Source organism: Camellia sinensis, chromosome 7 (genome assembly GCF_055761805.1).
Source record: "Camellia sinensis isolate YWXY chromosome 7, ASM5576180v1, whole genome shotgun sequence".
Taxonomy (NCBI): Eukaryota; Viridiplantae; Streptophyta; class Magnoliopsida; order Ericales; family Theaceae; genus Camellia; species Camellia sinensis.
This window is the reverse complement of record NC_138967.1, coordinates 6249371-6274854: the sequence shown is the minus strand read 5'-3', so window position 1 is coordinate 6274854 and position 25484 is coordinate 6249371. Positions and strand designations below refer to the sequence as shown.

The 25484-nt window shown below is 36.2% G+C and overlaps 2 protein-coding genes across 2 annotated transcripts; both read right to left on the bottom strand.

The window, feature by feature from the left end:
- Positions 1–14335: 14335 nt before the first annotated feature.
- On the bottom strand, positions 14336–20328 carry HEB2 (condensin-2 complex subunit H2-like protein). The gene is made up of 11 exons (XM_028233508.2): positions 19922–20328; positions 19711–19810; positions 18106–18212; positions 17883–18025; positions 17344–17776; positions 17073–17248; positions 16829–16993; positions 16636–16725; positions 16403–16504; positions 16112–16270; positions 14336–14969 (listed from the first exon to the last, which is right to left on the bottom strand). The coding sequence occupies exons 1-11, from the start codon at positions 20115–20117 to the stop codon at positions 14586–14588; spliced, it is 2055 nt and encodes a 684-aa protein (XP_028089309.2). The 5' UTR covers positions 20118–20328; the 3' UTR covers positions 14336–14585.
- Positions 20329–21500: 1172 nt separating this feature from the next.
- LOC114289721 (putative pectinesterase/pectinesterase inhibitor 28) lies at positions 21501–24205 on the bottom strand. The gene is made up of 3 exons (XM_082877004.1): positions 23998–24205; positions 22298–23083; positions 21501–22201 (listed from the first exon to the last, which is right to left on the bottom strand). The coding sequence occupies exons 1-3, from the start codon at positions 24203–24205 to the stop codon at positions 21501–21503; spliced, it is 1695 nt and encodes a 564-aa protein (XP_082733130.1).
- Between the last annotated feature and the right edge of the window lie 1279 nt (positions 24206–25484).

The following is a 25484-nucleotide window of genomic DNA, read 5'->3' as shown; positions in this document are numbered from 1 at the left end:
CAATTGTAGAGTTAAGTCTTGTTTTAGTTCATACATGTAGGATTAGAACATAATTCATGCATGCATGTTTGAATTGATGAGTTTTGAGTTGAATTCATGGAAAAATTGTACATGCATGTTCATAATTAGGCTTGAGTCCATGAATTCATCATGTTCTTGAAGAAATGAGTCCATCTGAACAAGCTTTGAAGGTTGAATTTGGTTTAAAATTCATGCATGTTTGCATGTTCCCCATGTTCATGAAATTGGTTTGAAATTGGGTTTGAATTAAACACCCTTGGGCTTTGATTTCTTAAAATTGAGCTTTGAACAATGATATTCTATGTGTTTACAAATGTTTTCTGGAAATTCAACCCAAGAGGTCGAGTTTTGAATTGTGAAAACTTGGTTTTGGCTCGGAGGTGCAATCTGGAATTCCCAGATTTTGCACTTCCGCTCGAGCGGGGAAAGTGGCGCTCGAGCGTGGAATCCGAGCATCCAGTATTTCTCTGCATTGTTTTACAGTCCGCTCGAGCGGAGGATTGTGTCTCAAGCTCGAGCGGGCGTCGAGCGGAGATTTCACCCATCCAGTACTTTTACAGTACGCTCGAGCGGGAAAGTTGACGCTCGAGCGTGTACCTTTGTTTCATGTCCGCTTGAGCGGGTAAACCTGCGCTCGAGCGGGACTCTGTTTTCTGAATATTCTGAAACTGCTTTTTGAGTACATCTTTGCATCCTCATCCCATTCTAGGCATTCTTAGGCCTAGTTTAAGACATCTTGGAGGGCATACATGTAGAACACACCGAGGCAAATTAGGGGTTAAGTTATTATCTTTCCCAACTGTGTAGCTTAGTGTGCGTTCAATCTGTTAACTGTGTAGGGTTGGCGACTGGGGAGGCACGCTCTAGCATACTATAGCCCAAACTCTGTGAGTAACGATTGTGTAAAGATATGTTCACAAATGATTATCTTCTGAACAACTGAACTGTGCTGTTTTCCGAACTGATTTACTGTTAACTGAATGAATGTATGTCCTATATTCTGAACTGTATTGTGGCATCCTTAGCACCCACTGTTTACTGTTACTGTGACAGAATTCTTTGTCGGTTCCCTCGTGGAACCACTACTGTTTACTAATTGATGGCCATCATTACTGTTCGGTCTTTAAGACCTACTGTTTACTGCTATGCTAATGGATGTACCACATATGACTGAATAACTGTTCTGACTGAAAGAATGAAGTATTGTTTAATGAACTGCTTTCATTACTGTAAGGACATTTCATTCTTAACCCCTTTACGCATTATGTTATTCACTGGGCTTTAGCTCACTGTTCATATATATATATATATATATGTAGGTGCTCAGCCACCAGATCGGAGCTAGGAGCGTGGGTTAGACTCCAGTTTTGTCAAGCCAGCCTTTGTGCCTCAGTGCGAGGTTCCGAGTTGCCATGCTATGGCTTTGGGGTGTTTTGTTTTCCCCCGTCTGTCTCCATACTATTTGGATTACTGTATAGACTATCAGCTACTAACTGTACTGTTATCAAGGGATTAGGTCCCTGTACTGTGTGACTGTAAATGTTGTATAGACTGTACTGTTGTATGTATGAATGCATGAAAAATCTTTTTGGCATATAGACTGTCACAGCTCAATAGACATTGTTTATTTACTGTATTGGCTTCCGCCAGGCCCTGTACTCTGTTTTACTATATTACTGTTCTGCAGGCCTTCGGTAATCTCGGATTACTGGCCGGTTACGGTGCTAAACCCATAGGGCCAGGTTTGGGGTCGTGACTGAGTGGTATCAGAGCGATACTTAACCACGAGTCATACCGCACACACGTGTCCAAATGAGCTATAGGGTGTCCTAGAAAAGTGATTAGGGCATTTCATGAACTTGAAAAGTGTGTGGCTATGTTATGACCGAATACATGTTGATGTGATAACTGTCTAAATATGCAACTGTTTATGTTACAATTGCTATAACTGCTATAACTGCTTTTAGTGAAATGGACAATGCAAATGAACCTGAATCCTCATCTACCGAGGCAAGAATTGTAAGAATGGAAAGAATGATGGAACTGATAACTGCTAGACTTGAACAACAACAGAATCAACAGCCCCCACCTCCTCCTCCGGTACAGCCGGAACCTAATGTGAATGTGAATGATGGGGATATTATTGCTCTCACCCATAAATTCAGCAAAATGAAACCGCCATCCTTTCAGGGAGGCCTCGAACCGTTAAAAGCTGAAGCGTGGGTTCTTGAGACAGAGAAATTATTTGAGGTGTTCCCGTGCTCTGAAGCACACAAGGTACTGTTAGCCACCTTTACCCTGCAGGAAGAAGTTAGAAGGTGGTGGATGCTTATCCGTAATGAAAATACAGTTATGACTTGGGCTCAGTTCAAAGGAGCCTTCTTTGAAAAGTATTTCCCTCAGTGTGTCAGAGATAGAAAAGTGACTGAATTTGAACAGCTGAAGCAGGGCACGATGTCCGTTGCGGAATATGAAACAAAATTCACTGAACTTGCCAGATATGCACTACACATGGTGGACACTGACTACAAGAAGGCCAGAAAATTTGAGGGTGGCCTTAATGTTGCAATACTTGACCGAATAAATGTTTTGAAACTACCGACTTATGTAGGTGTTCTCGACCGGGCGTTGATGGCCGAGTCAAACATTGAAGCACTGAAAACTGAAACACCAACGTCGGAATGGCGTGGTAAGAGGCATGGCCGAGTGTTCGCCCTAGTACTGGGAGACGTCCAGAATACCGAGACCGTTGTGTCAGGTATTCTCTCTATTTGTACACAAAATGCATCTGTATTGATTGATTCGGGGTCTACACATTCTTATGTATCGCATGCTTTCTCACGGAAATTGAATAAACCCTTAGAACCCATGAACTATCTGCTAGCCGTATCATCACCCGTAGGAGGATTCATAACATGTGCTTATATGTACCCTGCATGTGAAATCATTGTTGGGGACATGCATCTGTTTATTGATTTACTACCATTGAACATTGATCATTTTGATGTAATATTAGGGATGGATTGGTTACAAAAATATCATGCCACTATTGATTGTGTGACCAAGCAAGTTGTTTTCCGTCCACCTGGTTTGCCTGAATTTGTGTTTAATGGGAGTGGAGTGGTACCTCCTCCGTATTTGATTTCATCAGTCAAAGCTGTTAAATTAATTAGAAAGGGGTGTAAAGGATATCTGTGTTCTGTGCTGACTGTGCCTACTGATGATAGTGTTAAAATTGATGTGAATTGTATTCCTATAGTCAGGGAATTCCCGGATGTATTTCCAGATGATCTGCTAGGGGATTTGATTGACAGGGAGATTGAATTTACCGTTGATGTGATTCCGGGTACACAGCCGATATCGAAAGCTCCTTACAGAATGGCCCCAATTGAACTGAAGGAGTTGAAAGTGCAATTGCAAGAACTGTTAGACAAGAAGTTTATCAGGCCCAGTACTTCACCGTAGGGTGCACCGGTTTTGTTTGTAAAGAAGAAAGATGGCTCGCTGAGACTGTGTATTGATTACCGTGAATTGAACAAGGTAACTGTGAAAAATAAATACCTATTGTCACGTATTGATGATTTATTTGATCAGTTACAAGGTGCACAAGTGTTTTCCAAGATTGATCTTAGATTGGGGTATCATCAACTGAAGGTTAAACCGGAAGACATTGATAAAACTGCTTTTAGGACGAGGTATGGCCATTATGAATTTTTAGTTATGCCATTCGGAGTCACGAATGCCCCTGCTGCTTTTATGGACCTCATGAACAGAATTTTTAAACCATACCTTGACAATTTTATTGTAGTATTTATTGATGACATATTGATTTATTCCAAGAATATAGAAGAACATGAACATCATCTGAGACTTGCCCTACGAACCTTAAGAGAACAGAAACTATATGCTAAACTGTCTAAATGTGAATTTTGGCTTGACCATGTTATGTTTTTGGGGCACGTTGTTAGCAAAGATGGGATTTCTGTTGATCCGCAGAAAATCGAAGCTGTAGTGAACTGGCCTAGACCAACCAACGTGACTGAAGTCCGAAGCTTTTTGGGATTGGCTGGGTATTACAGAAGATTTGTCAAAGATTTCTCCAAAATTGCCTTGCCGTTAACTCAACTGACACAGAAGGGGATATCATTTGACTGGATTGACCAAAGGGAATCAGCATTCCAAGAGTTGAAAACTCGACTTATGACTGCACCGGTTTTGACTTTACCCTCAGGTACGAATGGTTATACTGTGTTTAGTGATGCTTCTCATAAGGGTTTGGGATGTGTTTTAATGCAGAACGGGAGAGTAATTGCCTATGCTTCCCGACAACTGAGACCGCATGAAAAGAACTACCCGACCCATGATCTGGAACTTGCTGCAGTAGTATTTGCACTGAAAATCTGGCGTCACTATCTGTACGGGGTGACATGTGAAGTATACACCGACCACAAAGAGTTTAAAATATTTCTTCACACAGAAAGAACTGAACATGAGACAGCGGAGATGGCTAGAACTGATTAAAGATTATGACCTACAGATATTGTATCATCCCGGAAAAGCCAATACCGTTGCCGATGCATTGAGCCGGAAATCGATTGGAAACTTAGCATGTTTGCTTACCGGACAGAAAGAGTTGCTTTGTGACCTTGAAAAATCTGAAATTAAAATTGTTTTACGAGAACAAAGTGGAACCTTAGCTACTATTTCTGCCCAACCGGCACTGATTGAAGAGATTAAAGAGAAACAACAACTGGATGACTTCTTGAAGAAGATCATCGAAGAAAGAGAATCTAAACCGAGACCGGGATTCAAATTTGAGAATAATGTACTGAAATTTCAAGACAGACTGTGTGTACCGAGTGATACTGAACTGAAAAGAAGAGTTCTGCAAGAGGGCCACAATTCAAAACTGTCTATCCATCCAGGGAACACGAAAATGTACCAAGACCTGAAATTGAATTTCTGGTGGCCGGGAATGAAGAAAGAAATTGCCGACTTTGTGTCCAAATGTCTTCATTGCTAACAAGTCAAAGCTGAACATCAACGACCTGCCAGATTATTGCAACCCCTACCCATACCAGAGTGGAAATGGGAGCATATCACGATGGATTTTATCGTTGGGTTACCTCGCTCCAGAAAAGGTATGGATTCAATTTGGGTTATTGTTGATAGACTAACCAAATCTGCTCACTTCTTACCTGTCAAGACAATCTATAATGCGGACAAATTGGCTGTTATCTATATTGATGAAATTGTGAGACTGCATGGAGTGCCTGTGTCTATTGTTTCTGACAGGGATTCGAAGTTTACATCGAGGTTTTGGCAAAGCCTACAGACTGCATTGGGTACTGAACTGAGACTGAGTAGCGCTTATCATCCTCAGACAGATGGCCAGTCAGAAAGGACCATCAAGACTCTGGAGGACTTATTGAGAATGTGTGTCCTTGATTTTCAGGGAGATTGGGAAAGTCATCTGCCATTAGTTGAATTTGCCTACAACAACAGCTACCATTCGAGTATTGGTATGGCGCTTTTCGAGGCATTGTATGGCAGAAAATGTAGATCTCTGATTTGCTGGGCAGAAGTTGGAGATGGGCCTTTGCTTGGGCCTGAGATTGTATATGAAACAACTGAGAAAGTAAAACTGATACAACAGAGATTGAAAACTGCGCAGAGCAGACAGAAGAGTTATGCTGATGTTAGAAGACGAGACAGAGAGTATGAAGTGGGTGATCACGTTTTTGTGAAAGTGACACCAATGAAGGGCCAGACTCGTTTTGGAGTCAAAGGCAAGTTAGCGCCAAGATACGTCGGACCGTATGAGATTATTGAGAAAATTAATCCGGTGGCGTATCAGGTTGTGCTCCCTTCTGAAATGGAACACATGCATAATGTTTTCCACATTTCGATGTTAAGAGATTATCTTCGGGATCCTTTCCATGTAATTGAGCCTACTCGGGTAGTGTTGAGTGACGACTACACTTACGAGGAACGGCCTATACAGATTGTAAACAGACGGATTAAGAAACTGAGAAACAAAGAGATCCCGTTAGTGAAAGTCGACTGGCAGAACCATGGTGGCGTGTATGCCACTTGGGAAAGGGAAGATGACATGGCTAAAAGATATCCTGAATTGTTTCCACTGAACCCTGTTTTCTTCCAGAATGAAGGTAACTCGAGTTTAGAGGACTAAACTCTTTATAAGGAGGGGAGACTGTAACAACCCTCATACTGTTTACCGATTACTGACTGATTGATTACCGATAAACATTGATTACCGTTAAACTGAACTGATTATGACTGATAATTGGACTGGTTAAAGTACTGAACTGACTGACTGAAAACTGAACTGAATTGACTGAGTGTGTATATTAATTTGTATTCTATCTGTTTGATTGATTATTTGATCTGTTTGTGTTTTATGTTTAAACTGCTAATTGAAGGCCTTATCGGCGGCCGAACCGGGAATTGGTTAGTGTTCTATGATCCTTAGAATTAATGTGATTTTGTGGTATAATTATCTGAAAACTGTTAGGTATGATTCAATTAGATTAAACATTGATCAATTGCATAGTTTGATTTATTTACCATTTTGCCACATGAGTGGCCCACTACCTAGTCATATTTGAGCCTCATTACACCTAGATCAAACATTTGCTCAGCCATTTCCCTTGTTCTTGCCGACCAAGAGAGGAGATAGGAGAGAATTGAGTTCATTTTTGTTGAATTGGCTTGAATTGCTTGGAATTGAAGTGTAAATTGTCAATTGGACTCCTAAACCTTGAATACAAGACGAAGGTAGGACATTAATATTCTTGTTGTTGTCATAGAATTAATTCTTACATGATTCATGCTTCAATTGTAGAGTTAAGTCTTGTTTTAGTTCATACATGTAGGATTAGAACATAATTCATGCATGCATGTTTGAATTGATGAGTTTTGAGTTGAATTCATGGAAAAATTGTACATGCATGTTCATAATTAGGCTTGAGTCCATGAATTCATCATGTTCTTGAAGAAATGAGTCCATCTGAACAAGCTTTGAAGGTTGAATTTGGTTTAAAATTCATGCATGTTTGCATGTTCTCCATGTTCATGAAATTGGTTTGAAATTGGGTTTGAATTAAACACCCTTGGGCTTTGATTTCTTAAAATTGAGCTTTGAACCATGATATTCTATGTGTTTACAAATGTTTTCTGGAAATTCAGCCCAAGAGGTCGAGTTATGAATTGTGAAAACTTGGTTTTGGCTTGGAGGTGCAATCTGGAATTCCCAGATTTTGCACTTCCGCTCGAGCGGGGAAAGTGGCGCTCGAGCGTGGAATCCGAGCATCCAGTATTTCTCTGCATTGTTTTACAGTCCGCTCGAGCGGAGGATTGGGCGCTCGAGCGGAGGATTGTGTCTCAAGCTCGAGCGGGCGTCGAGCGGAGATTTCACCCATCTAGTACTTTTACAGTACGCTCGAGCGGGAAAGTTGACGCTCGAGCGTGTACCTTTGTTTCATGTCCGCTTGAGCGGGTAAACCTGCGCTCGAGCGGGACTCTGTTTTCTGAATATTCTGAAACTGCTTTTTGAGTACATCTTTGCATCATCATCCCATTCTAGGCATTCTTAGGCCTAGTTTAAGACATCTTGGAGGGCATACATGTAGAACACACCGAGGCAAATTAGGGGTTAAGTTATTATCTTTCCCAACTGTGTAGCTTAGTGTGCGTTCAATCTGTTAACTGTGTAGGGTTGGCGACTGGGGAGGCACGCTCTAGCATACTGTAGCCCAAACTCTGTGAGTAACGATTGTGTAAAGATATGTTCACAAATGATTATCTTCTGAACAACTGAACTGTGCTGTTTTCCGAACTGATTTACTGTTAACTGAATGAATGTATGCCCTATATTCTGAACTGTATTGTGGCATCCTTAGCACCCACTGTTTACTGTTACTGTGACAGAATTCTCTGTCGGTTCTCTCGTGGAACTACTACTGTTTACTGATTGATGGCCATCATTACTGTTCGGTCTTTAAGACCTACTGTTTACTACTATGCTAATGGATGTACCACATATGACTGAATAACTGTTCTGACTGAAAGACTGAAGTATTATTTAATGAACTGCTTTCATTACTGTAAGGACATTTCATTCTTAACCCCTTTACGCATTATGTTATTCACTGGGCTTTAGCTCACTGTTCATATATATATATATATATGTAGGTGCTCAGCCACCAGATCGGAGCTAAGAGCGTGGGTTAGACTCGAGTTTTGTCAAGCCAGCCTTTGTGCCTCACTGCGAGGTTCCGAGTTGCCATGCTATGGCTTTGGGGTGTTTTGTTTTCCCCCGTCTGTCTCCATACTGTTTGGATTACTGTATAGGCTATCAGCTACTAACTGTACTGTTATCAAGGGATTAGGTCCCTGTACTGTGTGACTGTAAATGTTGTATAGACTGTACTGTTGTATGTATGAATGCATGAAAAATCTTTTTGGCATATAGGCTGTCACAGCTCAATAGACATTGTTTATTTACTGTATTGGCTTCCGCCAGGCCCTGTACTCTGTTTCACTGTATTACTGTTCTGCAGGCCTTCGGTAATCTCGGATTACTGGCCGGTTACGGTGCTAAACCCATAGGGCCGGGTTTGGGGTCGTGACACTTTGGTTTTCTCGATATTTTGCTCGATTATTTGATACACAATGACAACTCATCTCTTATAGATATATGTGGGATTCTCAATTCAGAAAGCCACATGGCAACAGTGAATTCACTGCTTTACCTTACAGTGAGCATGCCCTTATTTTGTGGGTATATGCAGATGGATTGTGAAGTCATGTGACTTGGTGCACAGACTTTGATTTTCTCAATTTTTTGCTCGACTTTTTTATTACAATGACAACTCATTTCTTATTAATTTATGTGCGATTCTCAATTCAGAAAGTCACATGGCAACAGTGAATTCACTGATTTACCTTACAGTCAGCATGCCCTTATTTTTTGGGTATATGCAGATGGATTGTCAAGTCATGTGACTTGGTGCACAGACTTTGGTTTTCTCAATTTTTTGCTCGACTTTTTTATTACAATGACAACTCATTTCTTATTAATATATGTGCGATTCTCAATTCATAAAGTCACATGGCAACAGTGAATTCACTGATTTACTTTACAGTGAGCATGCCCTTATTTTGTGGGTATATGCAGATGGATTGTCAAGTCATGTGACTTGGTGCACAGACTTTGGTTTTCTCAATTTTTTGCTCGACTTTTTTATTACAATGACAACTCATTTCTTATTAATATATGTGCGATTCTCAATTCAAAAAGTCACATGGTAATAGTGAATTCACTGATTTACCTTATAGTGAGCATGCCTTTATTTTGTCGGTATATGCAGATGGATTGTCAAGTCATGTGACTTGGTGCACAATATTTCCTTTTTTCTGGTTTTTCATTCTACTGACAACTCATACCTTGTTCGTTTATGTGGAATTGTCATGCAGGGCCATATTTCTAAAGTTGTTCATAACCAACTATATAAACGACTAAAGGTGAAGACACAACCTTACAACTCATTTCGCCCTACGAAATTATCATTCATTTGTTTAAAAAAATTAGCATGGCTACATGGTTCATGGGAGGGAGTGGGAATCGCAGAGGTGGTAGGAACTTGCAAAGGGGTGACAGTTCACGACGAGGAGGGGGAAGGGGAAGTGGCGATGCTGAAGATGAAACACCATTTGCTTCGTTAGATTCCTCTTGTGCTTATCATGATAGGTTTGGGAAGCAACATTTTGTCATGCCCAAGTACTATCGAGATCCATGTGGTTTGGTGGAGGAACCATCAGATAATCAAACAGGATATGGTTTAGCAAACGCTAGACTTCTGAAGTGGCCCGCACTATTTATAGAGCGAGTCCAAATGGAAAGATTATGTTGGGAAAATCGATTGAAGGTGCCAAAAGCACGTTCTGTTGAGATCCAAAAGGAAGATCCTGATAATGTTGATCGACTATGTGAAAGACTACAACGTGAGATTTCTCAAATGAACCGTAGGTTAGCCCGCGATATGCAGCTATACATAGTTAAGAAGGATGCCCAGAAGAACAAAACAGAACCAAATGATGCAGCTATCAAGGGTATCATGGAGGATCCTCAGCTTGTCTCTGATGTTGAGCTTTCGGATTGTTCAGACTCTGAGCCACCTACCGATTTAAGCGCGAATTAGGTGTTAATGTCTACACTTCGGCAATATTAGGTCATGCATTAATATGTAATGTCTGTGTTAGAGTAAGTGTTTCCGTAATGAGTTGGTCAGATTGTCTGGCTAATATTTGTCTGTCTAACTGTTATGTTTATCTATATATTGTGTGTTCAGTTCATGGTGTCCACAATGTATTGTTGTTCAAGACTTATGTTTGTACTACTTATGTATTTTTGTGGGAGACTTATGTGTTTTTTCCTCAAGGTTTTATGAATTACATTATCAGCTTCTAAACCAAAACAAAGACAACAGAAAAAAAAAAATATTATTTACATGAAAACGAATTTAGTAAAGCTAAAACAAAACTTTGAATAACACATTCTAACCCAAAACAAAGAGAAGAGAAAAAAATAAAAAATAAAAAAATTTACATGAAAATGGCTTTAGTAAAGTGAAAAAAAAATTTGAATTACATTATCACCTTCTAACCCAAAATAAAGACAAAAGAAAAAATATATATATTTAAATGAAAACAGATTTATTAAAGCCCAAACAAATTACTGAATAACACCTTCTAACGCAAAACAAAGAAATAATAATTAAAAAAAAATTGACATCAAAACGGCTTTACTAAAGCTCAAAAAATTTATCAATTACATTATTACCTTCTAACCCAAAACAAACACAAGGAAAAACAAAAGAAATTTACTTTAGTCAAACAAAATAAAAAAATGCTGAATTACACGTTCTAACCCAAAATAAAGACAAAAGGAAAGAAAAAAAAATTAATATGAGAACGGTTTTAGTAAAAGAATTTTAACCAAAAAAATTATTCTGAAATATATTATCACCAAAACAATGACAACATAAACAAAAGAACGAAAATTTTTTCTTTAAAGTTCAGTAAAATTGAAATTAAAAAAAAATTATGCTAAAAGCACGGTTCATAAAAAAATTTGGCAAAAAACCGTGGTTCTAAAGAGTTAGATGAATTTTTTTTTTCATAAAACGTGGGTTTTGATGAACTCGTGGTTAAAGACAAAAGGAAAGAAAAAAAAATTAATATGAGAACGGTTTTAGTAAAAGAATTTTAATCAAAAAAATTATTCTGAAATATATTATCACCAAAACAATGACAACTTAAACAAAAGAACGAAATTTTTTTCTTTAAAGTTCAGTAAAATTGAAATTAAAAAAAAAAATTACGCTAAAAGCACGGTTCATAAAAAAATTTGGCAAAAAATCGTGGTTCTAAAGAGTGAGATGAATTTTTTTTTTCATAAAACGTTGGTTTTGATGAACTCGTGGTTAAAGACAAAAGGAAAGAAAAAAAAATTAATATGAGAACGGTTTTAGTAAAAGAATTTTAACCAAAAAAATTATTCTGAAATATATTATCACCAAAACAATGACAAAATAAACAAAAGAACGAAAATTTTTCCTTTAAAGTTCAGTAAAATTGAAATTAAAAAAAAAAATACGCTAAAAGCACGGTTCATAAAAAAATTTGGCAAAAAACCGTGGTTCTAAAGAGTGAGATGAAATTTTTTTTTCATAAAACGTGGGTTTTGATGAACTCGTGGTTAAAGACAAAAGGAAAGAAAAAAAAAATAATATGAGAACGGTTTTAGTAAAAGAATTTTAACCAAAAAAATTATTATGAAACATATTATCACCAAGACAATGACAACATAAACAAAAGAACGAAAATTTTTTCTTTAAAGTTCAGTAAAATTGAAATTAAAAAAAAAAATTACGCTAAAAGCACGGTTTATAAAAAAATTTGGCAAAAAACCGTGGTTCTAAAGAGAGATGAAATTTTTTTTTCATAAAACGTGTGTTTTGATGAACTCGTGGTTACAAAGAGCGAGTTTGTTAGAATTTTTTTTTTTGCTAAACTCGTGCTTACAAACAGCGAGTTCACCTTTGTGATAAAATCGTGTTTTCAAAGAGCGATTTCAACAGAATTTTTTTTTTTGCTAAACTCGTGCTTACGAACAGCGATTTCGGATAAACTCGTGCTTGTAAATAGCGAGTTCAAAGGAAAGAAATTTAATCAAACTCGCGTTTTCTAACAGCGAGTTCTTAATTAAACTCGCTTTTCCTAACAGCGAGTTTAAACTTTTACTGATTTCAGGCGACGGGGGTGGAAAAGTCTTGAACTCGCGATTGTGAACCGCGAGTTATCTCATTTTGGGAATTCTTTCAAAACTAGGCTTAGTTTGGGAATTCCCTTCTTATTTTGGCTTATTTAGGGAAATGCCCCGAAAACAAGATCTAATTAGGCATTAATTTCAGGACAATAATTATTTAATGAAAAATGATATTTATCAACCTTTTTTGTTTTATTATTTTTGGGTGAATTACACTAATAGTTACTATAATTTAGGACTTGTGTCAATTTAGTTCATGATTTTTCAATTATGACACATTTAACCTTGAATTTTGAATTTTGTTCCAAATAGGGATAATTGGAGATATCATTAGATTTTTCAAGGGTAAAATTGTCGATTTGATAAATATAAACTAATTTGACAAAAATAAATGTCAAACAAATATTTTTGAATTTTTAAAAATTATTTCTACCTACTAAAAATAAAATTATGTAAAATTGATAAATCTTTTAAATATTTATTTTTTTTTTACCAAATTAATTTTTATTATATGTTTGGATGATAATCATGTAAAATTAATTTAAAAAAATTAACCATGTAATTTTTATTAATTTTTATCAATCTTACATAATTTTATCATTGGTGGATAAAAATAATTTTTAGAAAATTAAAAATATTTTTTTGACATTTATTTTTGTCAAATTAATTTATATTTTATTAAATTGACGATTTTGCCTTTAAAATTAAACAATGGTATGTTTAATTGTCCTTATTTGAAACAAGATTCAAAATTTAAGATCAAATGTATCACAATTGAAAAGTCAGAGACCAAAGTGACACAAATCCCAAACTATAGGGACTATTTATGTAATTTGTCCATTATTTTTTTGTTTTCGTTTTTTTGTTTTTGTTTTTACGTCCTACCTACATAATCCACACAATAAAAGTCATTTCTACTTGCCGTTCCCATTTTGTTGTCTCAATTCACATAAAAGATAAAAATAAATTCAATGATATATAACAAAACTATTTATTTGATAATTTTTTTTGGACTTTGGAGGTTGGATATGGATATGGGCTCATGAAGATCACCTAGCCCAGAAGGATATGCAAATTGGGCTTGAACTGATTTGGGCTTTTATGAAGTCATGCTCACTCATATTTATTTGTTTGCGAATCTTTAATTACTTTGTTGTATTTTTGTGATCAAAGTTAGTTCGTACAAAGTTCAAGATTTTTATTATTATTATAATTTATTTTTGAGTTTATGTATTAAAAATGGAGCAATACTAGGTATCATGAAAAAACTTTTATGAAAATGATCATGAAAGATTTATGACCCTTGGATTACACTTAAAATAAAGCACCACACACTAGTCAAGGTAATCCAAGGGTCATAATTCTTTCATGATCATTTTCATGAAAAAATTTTCATGATCCCTAACTTTTCTCATAAAAATGGCACCAAAAAAACTAAAAAATTAGGCTAAAATATCTCAAAATCTAACTTGAAGGCTACACCCAAAGCATCTTGTTTGGCACCAAATTATTTTTTTAATTTGTGATAATTTTTACTTTCAAGTTGTTCCAGTCCAGAATCTAAAAAGTAATTTAAAAAAAAAAAATCCAAAAATGTTCACTAAATTCTATACTAAAAAAAAAAAAAAAAAAACCAACAATTTTAGTTTTTTTTTTTTTTTTTAATAAATTTTTTAAGTCCATATAGTCTAGTATAACTTAAAGGTGAGTGTTTAAAAAAAAAAAAAAAAATTGAAAATTACTAAAACCAAAAAAGTTGACAAAAAAAACTGCGACAAACAATTGCTAAAGCCATTCTAAGTGGGGGTTATACTAAAAAAATATATTACACAAGCACGTAGTGCATACTAACATATACACAACATGATACAAGCTATAAGCTTAAGCTTAGTTGTAGAAGTGTTCTTTAACTCAACACAGAACAAGCAGTTAAACATTATGCACCAACCATGCAATTCCTTCTTTACAGGGCACCAAAAGTAGTGTAATTCTGCATTCACTAACACATCTGTTACAATCCTCTCAAGCGAGTTATCAATACATCCACTAATAATTTAAAAGAGAAAAGGAAAATATTACAATGAGAGATATAGCTTCAGTTAATCATAAGTTATCTAAAATTACAACGGCAATTCACTTCCTCATTCGCATTGAGCTCTTCAACTGGAACTTGTTGAATTCCCAATAGCTTACTTGCCAATGAGTTTTCGTGTCACCCAGTAGAATGTAAGTCAACTGGTTCAACAAGCCGAGACCTTCGTCTCCTCTTACCTTCAGGGGTGCACCTAATGTTGCCGACCTTTCCTAGTTTTAATGAGAACTTGCAATTCAACTGTGATGACATTGAGGTCGAGGGAGATCCAGAAGCTGACAAATTGACAGCGGCATGTTTCTCTCTTCCTGACTTGTCCTTGTCGCCTTTGATGAATCCTTTCCTTGTGGGAGATTTAGCTCTTTTTTTTGATGATCGGAGCTGCACATCCTGTCGTTTACCGTGGCTAAGGAGCCGCACATAGAAGGGATTCACTGCAGTGTAACAGATGACCTCACCGTCAGCAACATCACCCCTCTCTAGATCCACGTTTCCGTTGTTCACCTGTAAAAATTAATGGGAATTACTTATTTCACCCTGAAAGCAAGCAAGAACTTGAAAATTTGAAGTTTTTGCACCAGCCCATATTACATGGACACAGGTCAAACATCAGGTGCAAGTGTGTGTCTAAGTGCCAGACCTTCATAAACCTAAATCTTAAAATATTGGGACATGTATCCAAAAGTTGGATATGAATACAGGGATGTCATGAACACTTATATACATTGCATATCGTATAATATTCTTAAACAAAATGATGTAAATTATGTATAAATGTTTTTGAAATTAAACAAGGATCAGAAAAGATAACAAATTTCTCTCACCCACACAGGCGGCTAGAAATATTTCTTTACTAGAAAATGTAAGGTAACGTTTGGTAGAGCTTTCTAAATATGATTTGAGAATAGGAGTTGTATTTTGATTTTGTTAGTTTTGGAATTATGATTTGAGTGCAGAAAATTTGTTCGGTGAATGAGTTTTGAAAAGAGTTTTGAAAAAAGTATTGAATTGAGTGTGGAATTTTTGATGTGACATGATATTTGATACAAAAAACAAAAACTTACAACTCACAACCAAACACACAACTCAAAATGCTATTAAAGCTCATAAATTTTTTTTAAAAATTCAGAAAATATTTTTTGTTGAATATATAAAAATTAATGTGTCAATTAAAAAAAAAAAAATTACACTGTTCCGGTCAACTGGTGGGACGTCCGGTGGGACAACCGGTTAGTCCAAATTTTCCCGCCTTTGACCGAGTTTTCAAAAGTGAGCGTGGAATTTATTTTTGAAAGCTACAAACAAACATCATATGCAAATTAAAGGGTGGAATTAAAGTTCCAAAACCCTTCCAAACACAGCCTAAGTTTCTTCTTCAAAAAAAATAGAGGATGCCAACATCTAAATTGGGAATGGGTATTAGACACATCTCACATTCTTACCCTTATCATATCTGGTGAACACAGGCACCGTGGAAAAAAATAGAAGAGCCCATATAACACAAGTACCAGCAAAACTATAAGTAAATACTATACTGGACCTATACGAAAAAAATGTTCATAGATGTTTATGTGAAAGCTTTAACTAAAAGCTATTCTTCTAAACTAGCATCCCAAGAGGTCCGTGCGAAATAACAAGGCAATTACCATTTGCAGAAGAGCAGAAAAAGTCCGAGCAACATCATGTTTCTCTTGTCCCCTAACGACATCTGCAAATGACATGGCATTTCCACTGTCTGCATCCAGGGACAGCTTCTCCAATATTCTTTCACCATATTCGTGAATATCGAACGGTGGGCGTGAATCCTGTCAAGAAAATGTTAGGATTGATACAAATCCACATGAAAACTGAAATTCAAAATAGTTAGGTTTTGGATGTGTGAGGGGAAAAAAAAAAAAAGAGAAAAAAGAACAAGGAGTAAAAATGATGGCACTTGCTTGCTCTTCCAAGTTATTTTCAATTCTTTGTTTCCATGTTGAGACACGAGCAGCCAACTCAGTCTGTTTCTCAGTTTCAGCAATGCTAGCAAGGAGAGCATCCTAAATTCAGGAACACAGGTTACTAACAAATTAATGCTCCAACAATAATCAAACAAAAGGTAGAGTAGACAAGTTATGCAATATAACAATCAATTTTCATCACATCACATGTCAGAGAAATCTAATCTTACTAGGTGAGATCGACAAAGATCTTCTAGGCTGGCTTGAGAACTTGGATCTTCATGTTCATTGGTTTCAAAACTGACATCGCCATCATCATGCTGCATAAATATCAACAAATGAGCAATGCAACATAAATGCCGATTTTGTTATTGCCAGCTTCATGATGTAAATATATCTAAATATACTAGCAGTCTGCCTAACCTTTTCAGGCTGCAGAGGTACTTCTTCATACTCGTATGCATTCTCTGGCATGTCAAAATCAGGTGGACCAAAATCAAAGCCTCCATTATCATAATCATTGTCATCATTGGGATCACAAAATGATTCACAAGTTTCACGTCCTCCATGAATAAGTGAATTTCTCAACTGTAAATAAAACATCAGGCATCATTTAACAAAAACTAGACCCTTTAAGGAGACAATATTAAACAACCAACAAACCAACCTTTTCATATTTTGAAGGAGATTGGGATTCTTGTTGTCTCTCTGAGGCATGACGCCGTGCTTCCCATATATCATTGAGCTCTGAATTAATGGTACCATGCATTCTTGCGAGAGGGAACTGAATAGCTATGGATATCCGCTTAGTGGAATTAATCCCCTGCCTTCTAAAAGATTTCACTGCTCAGAGGCAGAATAAAGAAGTTGAACAAGATTAAGTGCACAACAAGAAGCAAGGAAAAAAAGTAAGCAAAGAAACAAAAAGCTTGAACAACCTTTTTTAAAAGGTTTTACTCTCAAATTCCCGGGTTCATAGGGATTCAAAGGCTTCCATGGATCATCTTCATCATCCAAGTCTCCAGGCTCTGAATATCTATCATCCATTTCAAATCCATAGTTTTCAGGAATATCACAAGCAGGAGGATCAGGCCCAATATTACAATCTTTAAATTTTAAGCCATGATCAACTGGAGGAGATCGATCAAGATTAACATTCTGATTCTTTCCAGCAGATGACTTGTGGCTAATTCCCCCAGATTGGTTAATGGGAGACAAAAAGCCCTTGCGAGATTTAGAGGCCAGAGAACTGCCTCTGCAGATACCATTCTGCCCTTTACCGGCTTTATCACCCTTAAAATAGTTATTAACTGCTACTGCATCACATGGGTCTAGTAGAATAAAGTCCCGGTAAAGATCATTGGTAGCTAACTGCACCCACAAATAAACTAATAAATAATTTAAATCACAATGATACACACTTCACTGTAATACTGTAAAAAAATGAAGAAAAAGAAAACAAAACAGCACTAGGTACCAGGTAGGATTCTAATTCATTGCCATCACCAGTAACATCTAAGCAATCACCTTCAAGCACAACTAAATTAGCTGGAGGCTTTGCAAAGTGATTCAATTGAGTATCTTTGCAAATTGCACTATCTAGGGAGTTCTTAGCTTCCACTGCAACATAACACAAGTTTTAGCCAAAAAAAAGGCACTCTTAACTCTTTACCAAAAAAACATTGACAGTAACAGGCTACCTGGGACATCATCTAAACCCCAGAACTGATCATTTTCGTCATCAGGTACTGCATGAGAACCATTTTCTTCTGGTTGGACTGATGCACCCTCTGGTTGATCATGCTGCCTGTTCAAATGTTGCACCAAATAAAAATGACTTGAATATGTAGTTCTTCAGTTTATGTTTTACTTCCCTTCTTACCTAACGACACATTTTCCAATTGACCTAAATATCATTTACTATCATATTAAGGTTGATTACAGGTGTGGCTGCAGAGATGACTCAAATTTCTTATCACACAGATAAGAACAGATTCTTCACGGAATATATCGAGAATACTGCTAGCATTGCTCGCCCCATAACTATTCTGTTCACGCCAACTTTGTTTATGAGGTCAGTGATGTTTAAAAAACACACCTGCCTCAATTGTACGGATTTCTAAGAATAGTTCCAAATGGGTTAGAGAAAACACTCTATTAATGCTTTAATCAGAAAGAGTGATTTGATCCAAGTTGACCAGAAAATTTCCATTCACTACACTAAAGGTGTTCTTTCCCATCTCTGTTCACCATTTGTTTAGAAAATTCATACACTGTACTAGAAATGCAACTTAATTGTACTTTTTCACTCATTCCCATCCAATCAAAAAAGATTTTTGGGTTCAAGGAGGATACACGCGAATTCTCAAAAACAAAATCCACTTGAAGAGCTAACTGAATATTGTTAGAAAGCACTAATAAGAAGAACTTTAAACTTTGATCATGAATTTCAAAAAGACATTTATACCCCACATTTCCCACTAAATACTCAAAATCTTAACTAACAAATGACTACCTAGATAATTGGGATTTGCTACCATGAATTGAGCATTCCAGTCCATTGAATCTATCTCCCTGACTAAGAACAACTAATCCCTTTAATGTGCGATAATTAATCTAAGTTATTCGCCACCCAAATACGAGCAACTTCGATTTTCTGTGAGTTAAGCAGACTCAGATATCATTCTTGTATGTTTCACAAGCTCCTGTAATACTTCCTTTCTACAAAACAACCTTTCAATGTTGTGTACGCAGTGAACACCAAACCTTTACCTCGATAGAAAATCATCCATTTACCTAGTCATACGACCAAATTACCATGTCTTGAAACTTAGAGAATTTGGGTGCCAGATTATTTTTCTATGTGTACATCATTGTCCGGGGGTTAGCACCAGTTATTTCACCTTTCCTAAAGAAGTCATCAAAATTTACCTATTCAATACAGTATACACTTGAATTAGCCATCTAGTCCGTTCTTGATCACTACATCACCTATTAAAATGTCACTATTTCCATCTTTAACCATTTCAATCCAATTCAAAATGAGGAGTTAAATTTTAATTCAAACCTTGCCTTGTGTCCTCAAACTTTCTTTGCCTAGTGTCTAGATCATTTATACAACTCAAATGTGCAGCAAGACTTGACAAGATAGATAAGTGGTCCCACTCATCACAAGATTAAAAAAAAAAAATCACAGCTTGGAAGTCTAAATTTAAAAAATAAAAATTAAAAGTGGGAAAATCAGAAAAATAACAAAATCAAAAACCAAAATCAACAAATGAACAAAAATGAAGCTAAAAACGAACCTTTTCTGCGAAATGAACTCCAACGCATGTAAAACCAGAGAGTAAAGATATTCAACTTTCCGACTATACACCTGAATCGAACCCTGAAGCAGCAGAGCAGCTACACAAACCCAAAACAAAAAAACAAAAAAACAAAAAAAAAAGTGTGAATCACAACAAAAATTGATTAAATACAAAATCAAGCTTTAAAAAACCCCCAAAAGATACAAACCCTCGGCGAAATTGACAGAGAAGTGCGCATTGTCATCGCCGGTGATCTCGCCGGAACAAATCTTCAACAGATAATCTTCGAGGTTCTTGGAGAGATCGACGGCCCAATTGGATTGAAGATCGCGAAGTGGTTGAACCGAGTGGAATCGGCCACTGGACTCGGCACCACTGGGTTCTTCTCTTTCGTTATTCATCATCTTCTGCTGAGCAAATCGAACTTTCCATTCCAGTTCTTCTACTCGTAGTTCATCTGAAAACCCTAACCTCTTCTTCGGTTCGAAGTATGAAATCACAATTACTTGAAATTGGGATAGGGTTTCGGAAGCAAACCCTAGAGAGAGAGAGAGAGAGAGAGAGAGAGAGAGAGAGAGTTCAAAAGTTTTGGATTGACCGTTTTCCCGCTCAGAGAAAATGAAGATTTTTTAGTGGGCTTTGGGAGGTGAAGAGTTGGACGAAGCCCAAATGGAAGGTGAGACAAACGGCAGGCCTTAACTAATTGGACCATCCAAGGTGTTCGGCCCTAACAAGGTTTTTTGTTTTTTTGTTTTGTTTTGTTTTGTTTGTTGGTTTGTTTTTTTTGAGGAAATTACAAATCAGTGGTATTTCTACAAAATATTTATAAATTCATGAAAAATTATAATTATTTAAGTTGATAATTTTTTTTACTGCTTTGTATTTTTTTTTTAAAACTAACACTGAACTGAAATTTCGCCTTTTTTTTTTTTTTTGGGTATTTGTTTGGTTTTCAAACTCAAACATAGTTTTTGGTTTGTTTGCTATTTTAATGTTGTAGGCAGTGTAAAAAGAGTTTTCATAATGGTGAAAAAAAAGTTTAAAAGTGGTTTAAAATTAGTGAACAGTGTTATGAAATTAATTAAAAACATAGGTTTTAAATTTGTTTTGTCTTTATCTTGCTTCCCTTGAGCACTTGTTAGTAAGATCTTTCTAATACAAAAAAGTGTACAAAAAAATACCCCTAAAAAAATTTATAAAACAATTTTTGTGTTTGGAATTAGACAATTTTCATATAATGAATTTGTTTATTACAGCTTATTCTAAGTTAAGAATTGATAATTAGAAAGTAAAAGCTAAAATCATTCCATCTTTAACTTTCAGATAATCAATTTTTTTTGATATTTTTTCATAATCAGAAGTTATTCAACTATAAATTATAATCAACACATGTAAATAGAGCCAATAATAAGTCTTAGTTTTTTAAAAATAAAATAAAATATGACATGAAATAAAAATACAGTCCATGACAGCACCCAAATTTAACAGGAGCAAAATTGACTGTTTTTTTTTTATGCTTGATATTTCTATTAATAAATGAAATGAAAATCAACATTGTTGCAATCTCATAATTTGATGTTTACATAACACACAAACCTGAGACTCAACTGATACAATAATTGGCCGTCTTCATCTTCTACATCACACAACCTCAAAAACAACGAAACAACAAAAACATCATCGCAATGCTATTTATCCAGAAAATTTAAAAATTTTCCATAAGATTCGAGTAATTTTGAGAGATAAATTTTCGGGTATTTTTCTTTTTCAAAAACAATGCTCTATGATTAGACATTGACCATGCCGGAAACATATGGTACGCCGGAGGCGGGAATCCAGGCGTCGCCCTCGATGAACTTGGCAGGAGTGAACGAGGCGGCTACGTCAGCTGTAATCTTCTGTTGCATCCCAAGCCATGTCACCCTCTTGGTTTGTACTGCGCCGGGTCCTCTGTTGTTAAATTCCGCGTACCAAAGCGTATCGAGGTTGACTGTACCCATCCACGGGGCCCACCCAGTGGGGTCGATGACGTCATCGATTTGCGACTGCATGACGACGGTTCTTGAGTAGTTCTTCCATGGGCGGCCGAGGTATGACTTGAATTGGGCTTTGACGGCCATGTAGGCGGGCTCGGCGGTGATGGTGCAGTTTTGGAGGACAATGCCGGAGACTCCACGTTTGTCGGTACGGCCTTGGGCGGTGACCATGCAACTCTGGTTCTCTAGTGGTTTTCGAATCACGAGCTTGCAGTTTTGGAAGACAACAGCAGCGTCACCGAATACAAAGTCAACGGTACCTGAGATGGTGCAATCACGGTAGAACTGACGGTGGGTGTGGGCGTAGAGGGTGTCTTGGTAACCGTCGATTTGACTGTTGTAAATGATCGCACGGTCAGAGGATACACGAAGTGCAACAGCTTGGTGCATTTCACTTCCAGCGCTGTTCTCGATTCCGATGTCCTTTACCATGAAGTGCTCTCCATCAGCCGCTGTACGTTTTTATAATTTTAAAATTTTAGTTTGCATGGTGTTTTGTTGGTAATATAATATATTATCATATCAAATAAGGATTATATGATACTTACACACTGTGGCGGTTTTGTAGGTAGCGACACCGCCAACGAAGCTCTTGCTTCCGGTAATCTTGGTCTTGGTCGGTCCATCTCCGATCAAGAAAACATTCCTCATATGCTTTGAAACATTCACTGTCTCCACATAAACACCAGCCTTGATATAAATCACAAAAGTCTCATTGCTCTTCTTGGGCACTTCAGCTAAAGCTGCACTGATAGTCTTGTATTTACCAGATCCATCCTTAGCCACCACCACATTAGGCTTCACAGTCGCTGCAGTGGCCTGAAGCAATTTTCGTTGTCTATCGGCAACCCACGATGGAAATCCATCGGCTCCAACCTCCGTCGACTCCTCAGAAAGTAGGCGGCGGCTCGAGCTAGGGAGGTCATAAGATGTCAAAACTTTGGAAAACTCGGAGATGATGGCTAAGCCGTTGCTGGTAAGTTCGCCAGAGAGCGCTAGGAGTTTTCTCATTTGGGCGCCGGTTTCGCCGGTGGTGTTGTCGAAGCCGTCGAGGCAGGTTTGCTGGTACGTGATGGCGCCAGTGAGCCAGGTTTTGAGGTCGGCCACGTACTCGTTCATTTTGGTGACGTCGAAGTCGCCGACCATTTCAAAGGATTTTTGGAGATCATCGATTGAGAAATCGAGGAGTTCCTTGCAGTTCTCAAGAGCGTCGTTCACTCTCGGGTCCTTGGCGGCTTGTTGGAGGAAGGTGGAGTTGTTGATGGCTTCATGGATGTGCTTCACGGTGACATTAAACGCCGCCTTGATCAGCACTTTTGGATCGCTGGTGTTGCCTGTAATAATGAGGGCGTTTGGTTTGAGTTGTTTGTATTAAGCTTTTTAAAAATTTAGGGCTCGTTTGGTTTGATTTTCTGAAAAAAATTTGGGAAATTTTCTCTACAAATAAGTTTTCAAAAATAACCAAACCAAACAAATTTTCCCAAAAAAATTTCCCAAAACTTGTAAACCAAACAAGTTTTCCAAACAAATCTCTCTCTCACACACATCAAATCAATCACTTTTTCCAAAACTCTATCTCAAAATAATTTTCCAAAAACATCTTTTAAAAAAAACCAAACCAAACATGTTTTCGTACTTTTTATCTCTAAAACACATCTCTCAAACACAAACCAAACATACCCTTAATTTTTTGGTTTTCGCATTTTTATTTTTATTTTTTGTGAATATTGTTAAAATTTTAAATATTTTTTTTTAATTTTTTTAGATGCACCTTACTTAAATGTATTTAAAAAATAAAAAATTATGAAAAAATATTTTAAAAAATTAATAAATATATGAAAACACAAAAAATGTACTGAATTATTTTTTTTATATATATATTTTTGGTATTTAGTGAATTTTTAAAAGGTTTTTTCACAAATTTTTTTATTTTTTAGATATATTTATGTTAGCTATGTCTAAAAAGTAAAAAAATTAATTAAAAAAATTCAGTAAAAAAAATAAAAAAGGAAAACAAGAAAATAAAATTTTCTGAAAAGTGTTTCTAGAAATTTTGAAACATATGAGAAACTCAAAATAATAAAAGAGTTGAGTTAGAGATTGAGAGACGGGTAATCACTATCTTAAAATTATTATCATTTTTCCCATGCGATTGTAGGTTATAAAGTGATTATGGTCTTCTTGTCTAACATTCAAAACCTTGATTGATTTTCTAAATTTCATTTTTATTAAAATTTCAAAACAGTACCTGCGGTGGCGAGGGCTTTCTCGCAAGAATTCTTGTAATCGGTGGGTTGGCAGAGTTGTTGGACCGCCTTTGACGAGGTCGATATTTGGCCATTGTCAGAAGAAGCATCACTGCTGGTGTTGTTGCGGCTAACACTGACGGTCACGGCAACCACCATTGCCACCAGAAGGATGGAAGAAATACCGAGAACGGCGATCTTGTTTGCCATTTTTTGATTTTTTATTTTTTTGTTCTGCAAACTTTTTATCTATACACACCAAGGATGAGGGACAGAAAAAATGGAAATTAAATTTTTTATTAAACAGAGCTCTTGGGGCTTTATTTTTTGAACAAGAGTGTTTTGTGCCCCTTGGGCTCTGGCTTGGAATGTTTGTGACAATGAAGTGGATATTTATATGGATGAAATAGAGATTATGAGTGGCTAAGAAGTATTGTAATGTCATAGGCAAATTTGAGGTTGAGAGTGAAGTTCTCTTAGTTTTACCAAATTTGGAAGGCTTCTAAACAAAATTGGACAATGTCAAAGGTTATCTAAGTTTTGGGGCTTGCACATATGGTTGGGAAAAGTCAAACATCCAATTTTAAAAATAAAAATAAAAAACTAAATTTCTATTTTTACATCACTTTTAAGTGAAAAAACTCAACCACAAATTATATAACATTAGTTTTTGAAATTTATTTTGATGGATATTTTGTTTGAAAATAATAAGTTATTATTAAGTTATAGATCTTACTAATGACAATTTTAAAGACTGTCAATAAAAATCTTTAAATATCAAAAGATTTATAAACTCAAATACATTTTTTATATACCCAAATCATTTTCACATAATTCAATATACTTTTATACACCTTTTATATATTTTTTCAATCCAAGAAACCCTAAGAGCTGTTTTTAGTTTTTTCTTAAGTCACATAATTATTTATAATAGTTTTTGAGGTGATTATTGAGTGGATTTGTAGTAACCATATTATATTTATCACATAGCGTTCTAAATAAATAATTTACCGAACAATTTTACAGATGGAACAATATTCTGATAAGTAATTGAGAGATAAAAGATAACTCACTTATATGTTTTGCGATTCTTTATTTGTCAGAAGTACAATATAAGTAATGACACATGCATGGTACTCTATATCAATCATTATTTGTTATCTTATGTTATTTATTAAAATACCAAAACAAAAAAAATGAGTTCTATTATATGAATCATATGACACTCCAAAAATTAGGAACATCAGAGAATATATTAACAAATAAATACATGATTTATCTAAGATTACAAAATAGGAAATGCCACTAATGAATCATTTGGTTAATAACCAAGTAAGATCCTAGGAAGGTCGCAGGAGTCAACATAGCCTCCTTTCAAAGTCCAACCACCTTAGATAGCAAAACTACATTTTTGACATATCTTAACAAGACATTAATACAAGGTCTACATGAGCTGACGATAAAAAATAATAATAATAAAATATAATAA

Excerpts from the sequence above, each read along its gene's own strand:
- HEB2 (XM_028233508.2), bottom strand. The coding sequence starts at position 20,117 with ATGATGAATAACGAAAGAGAAGAACCCAGTGGTGCCGAGTCCAGTGGC. Across the intron at positions 18,026-18,105 it reads GGGTTTAGATGATGTCCCAG|TGGAAGCTAAGAACTCCCTA; the intron begins GTAGCCTGTTAC and ends GTTATGTTGCAG. Across the intron at positions 16,726-16,828 it reads TACCTCTGCAGCCTGAAAAG|CATGATGATGGCGATGTCAG; the intron begins GTTAGGCAGACT and ends ATATTTATGCAG.
- LOC114289721 (XM_082877004.1), bottom strand. The coding sequence starts at position 24,205 with ATGGCAAACAAGATCGCCGTTCTCGGTATTTCTTCCATCCTTCTGGTG. Across the intron at positions 23,084-23,997 it reads GAAAGCCCTCGCCACCGCAG|GCAACACCAGCGATCCAAAA; the intron begins GTACTGTTTTGA and ends TCATTATTACAG. Across the intron at positions 22,202-22,297 it reads CTACAAAACCGCCACAGTGT|CGGCTGATGGAGAGCACTTC; the intron begins GTAAGTATCATA and ends AAAAACGTACAG.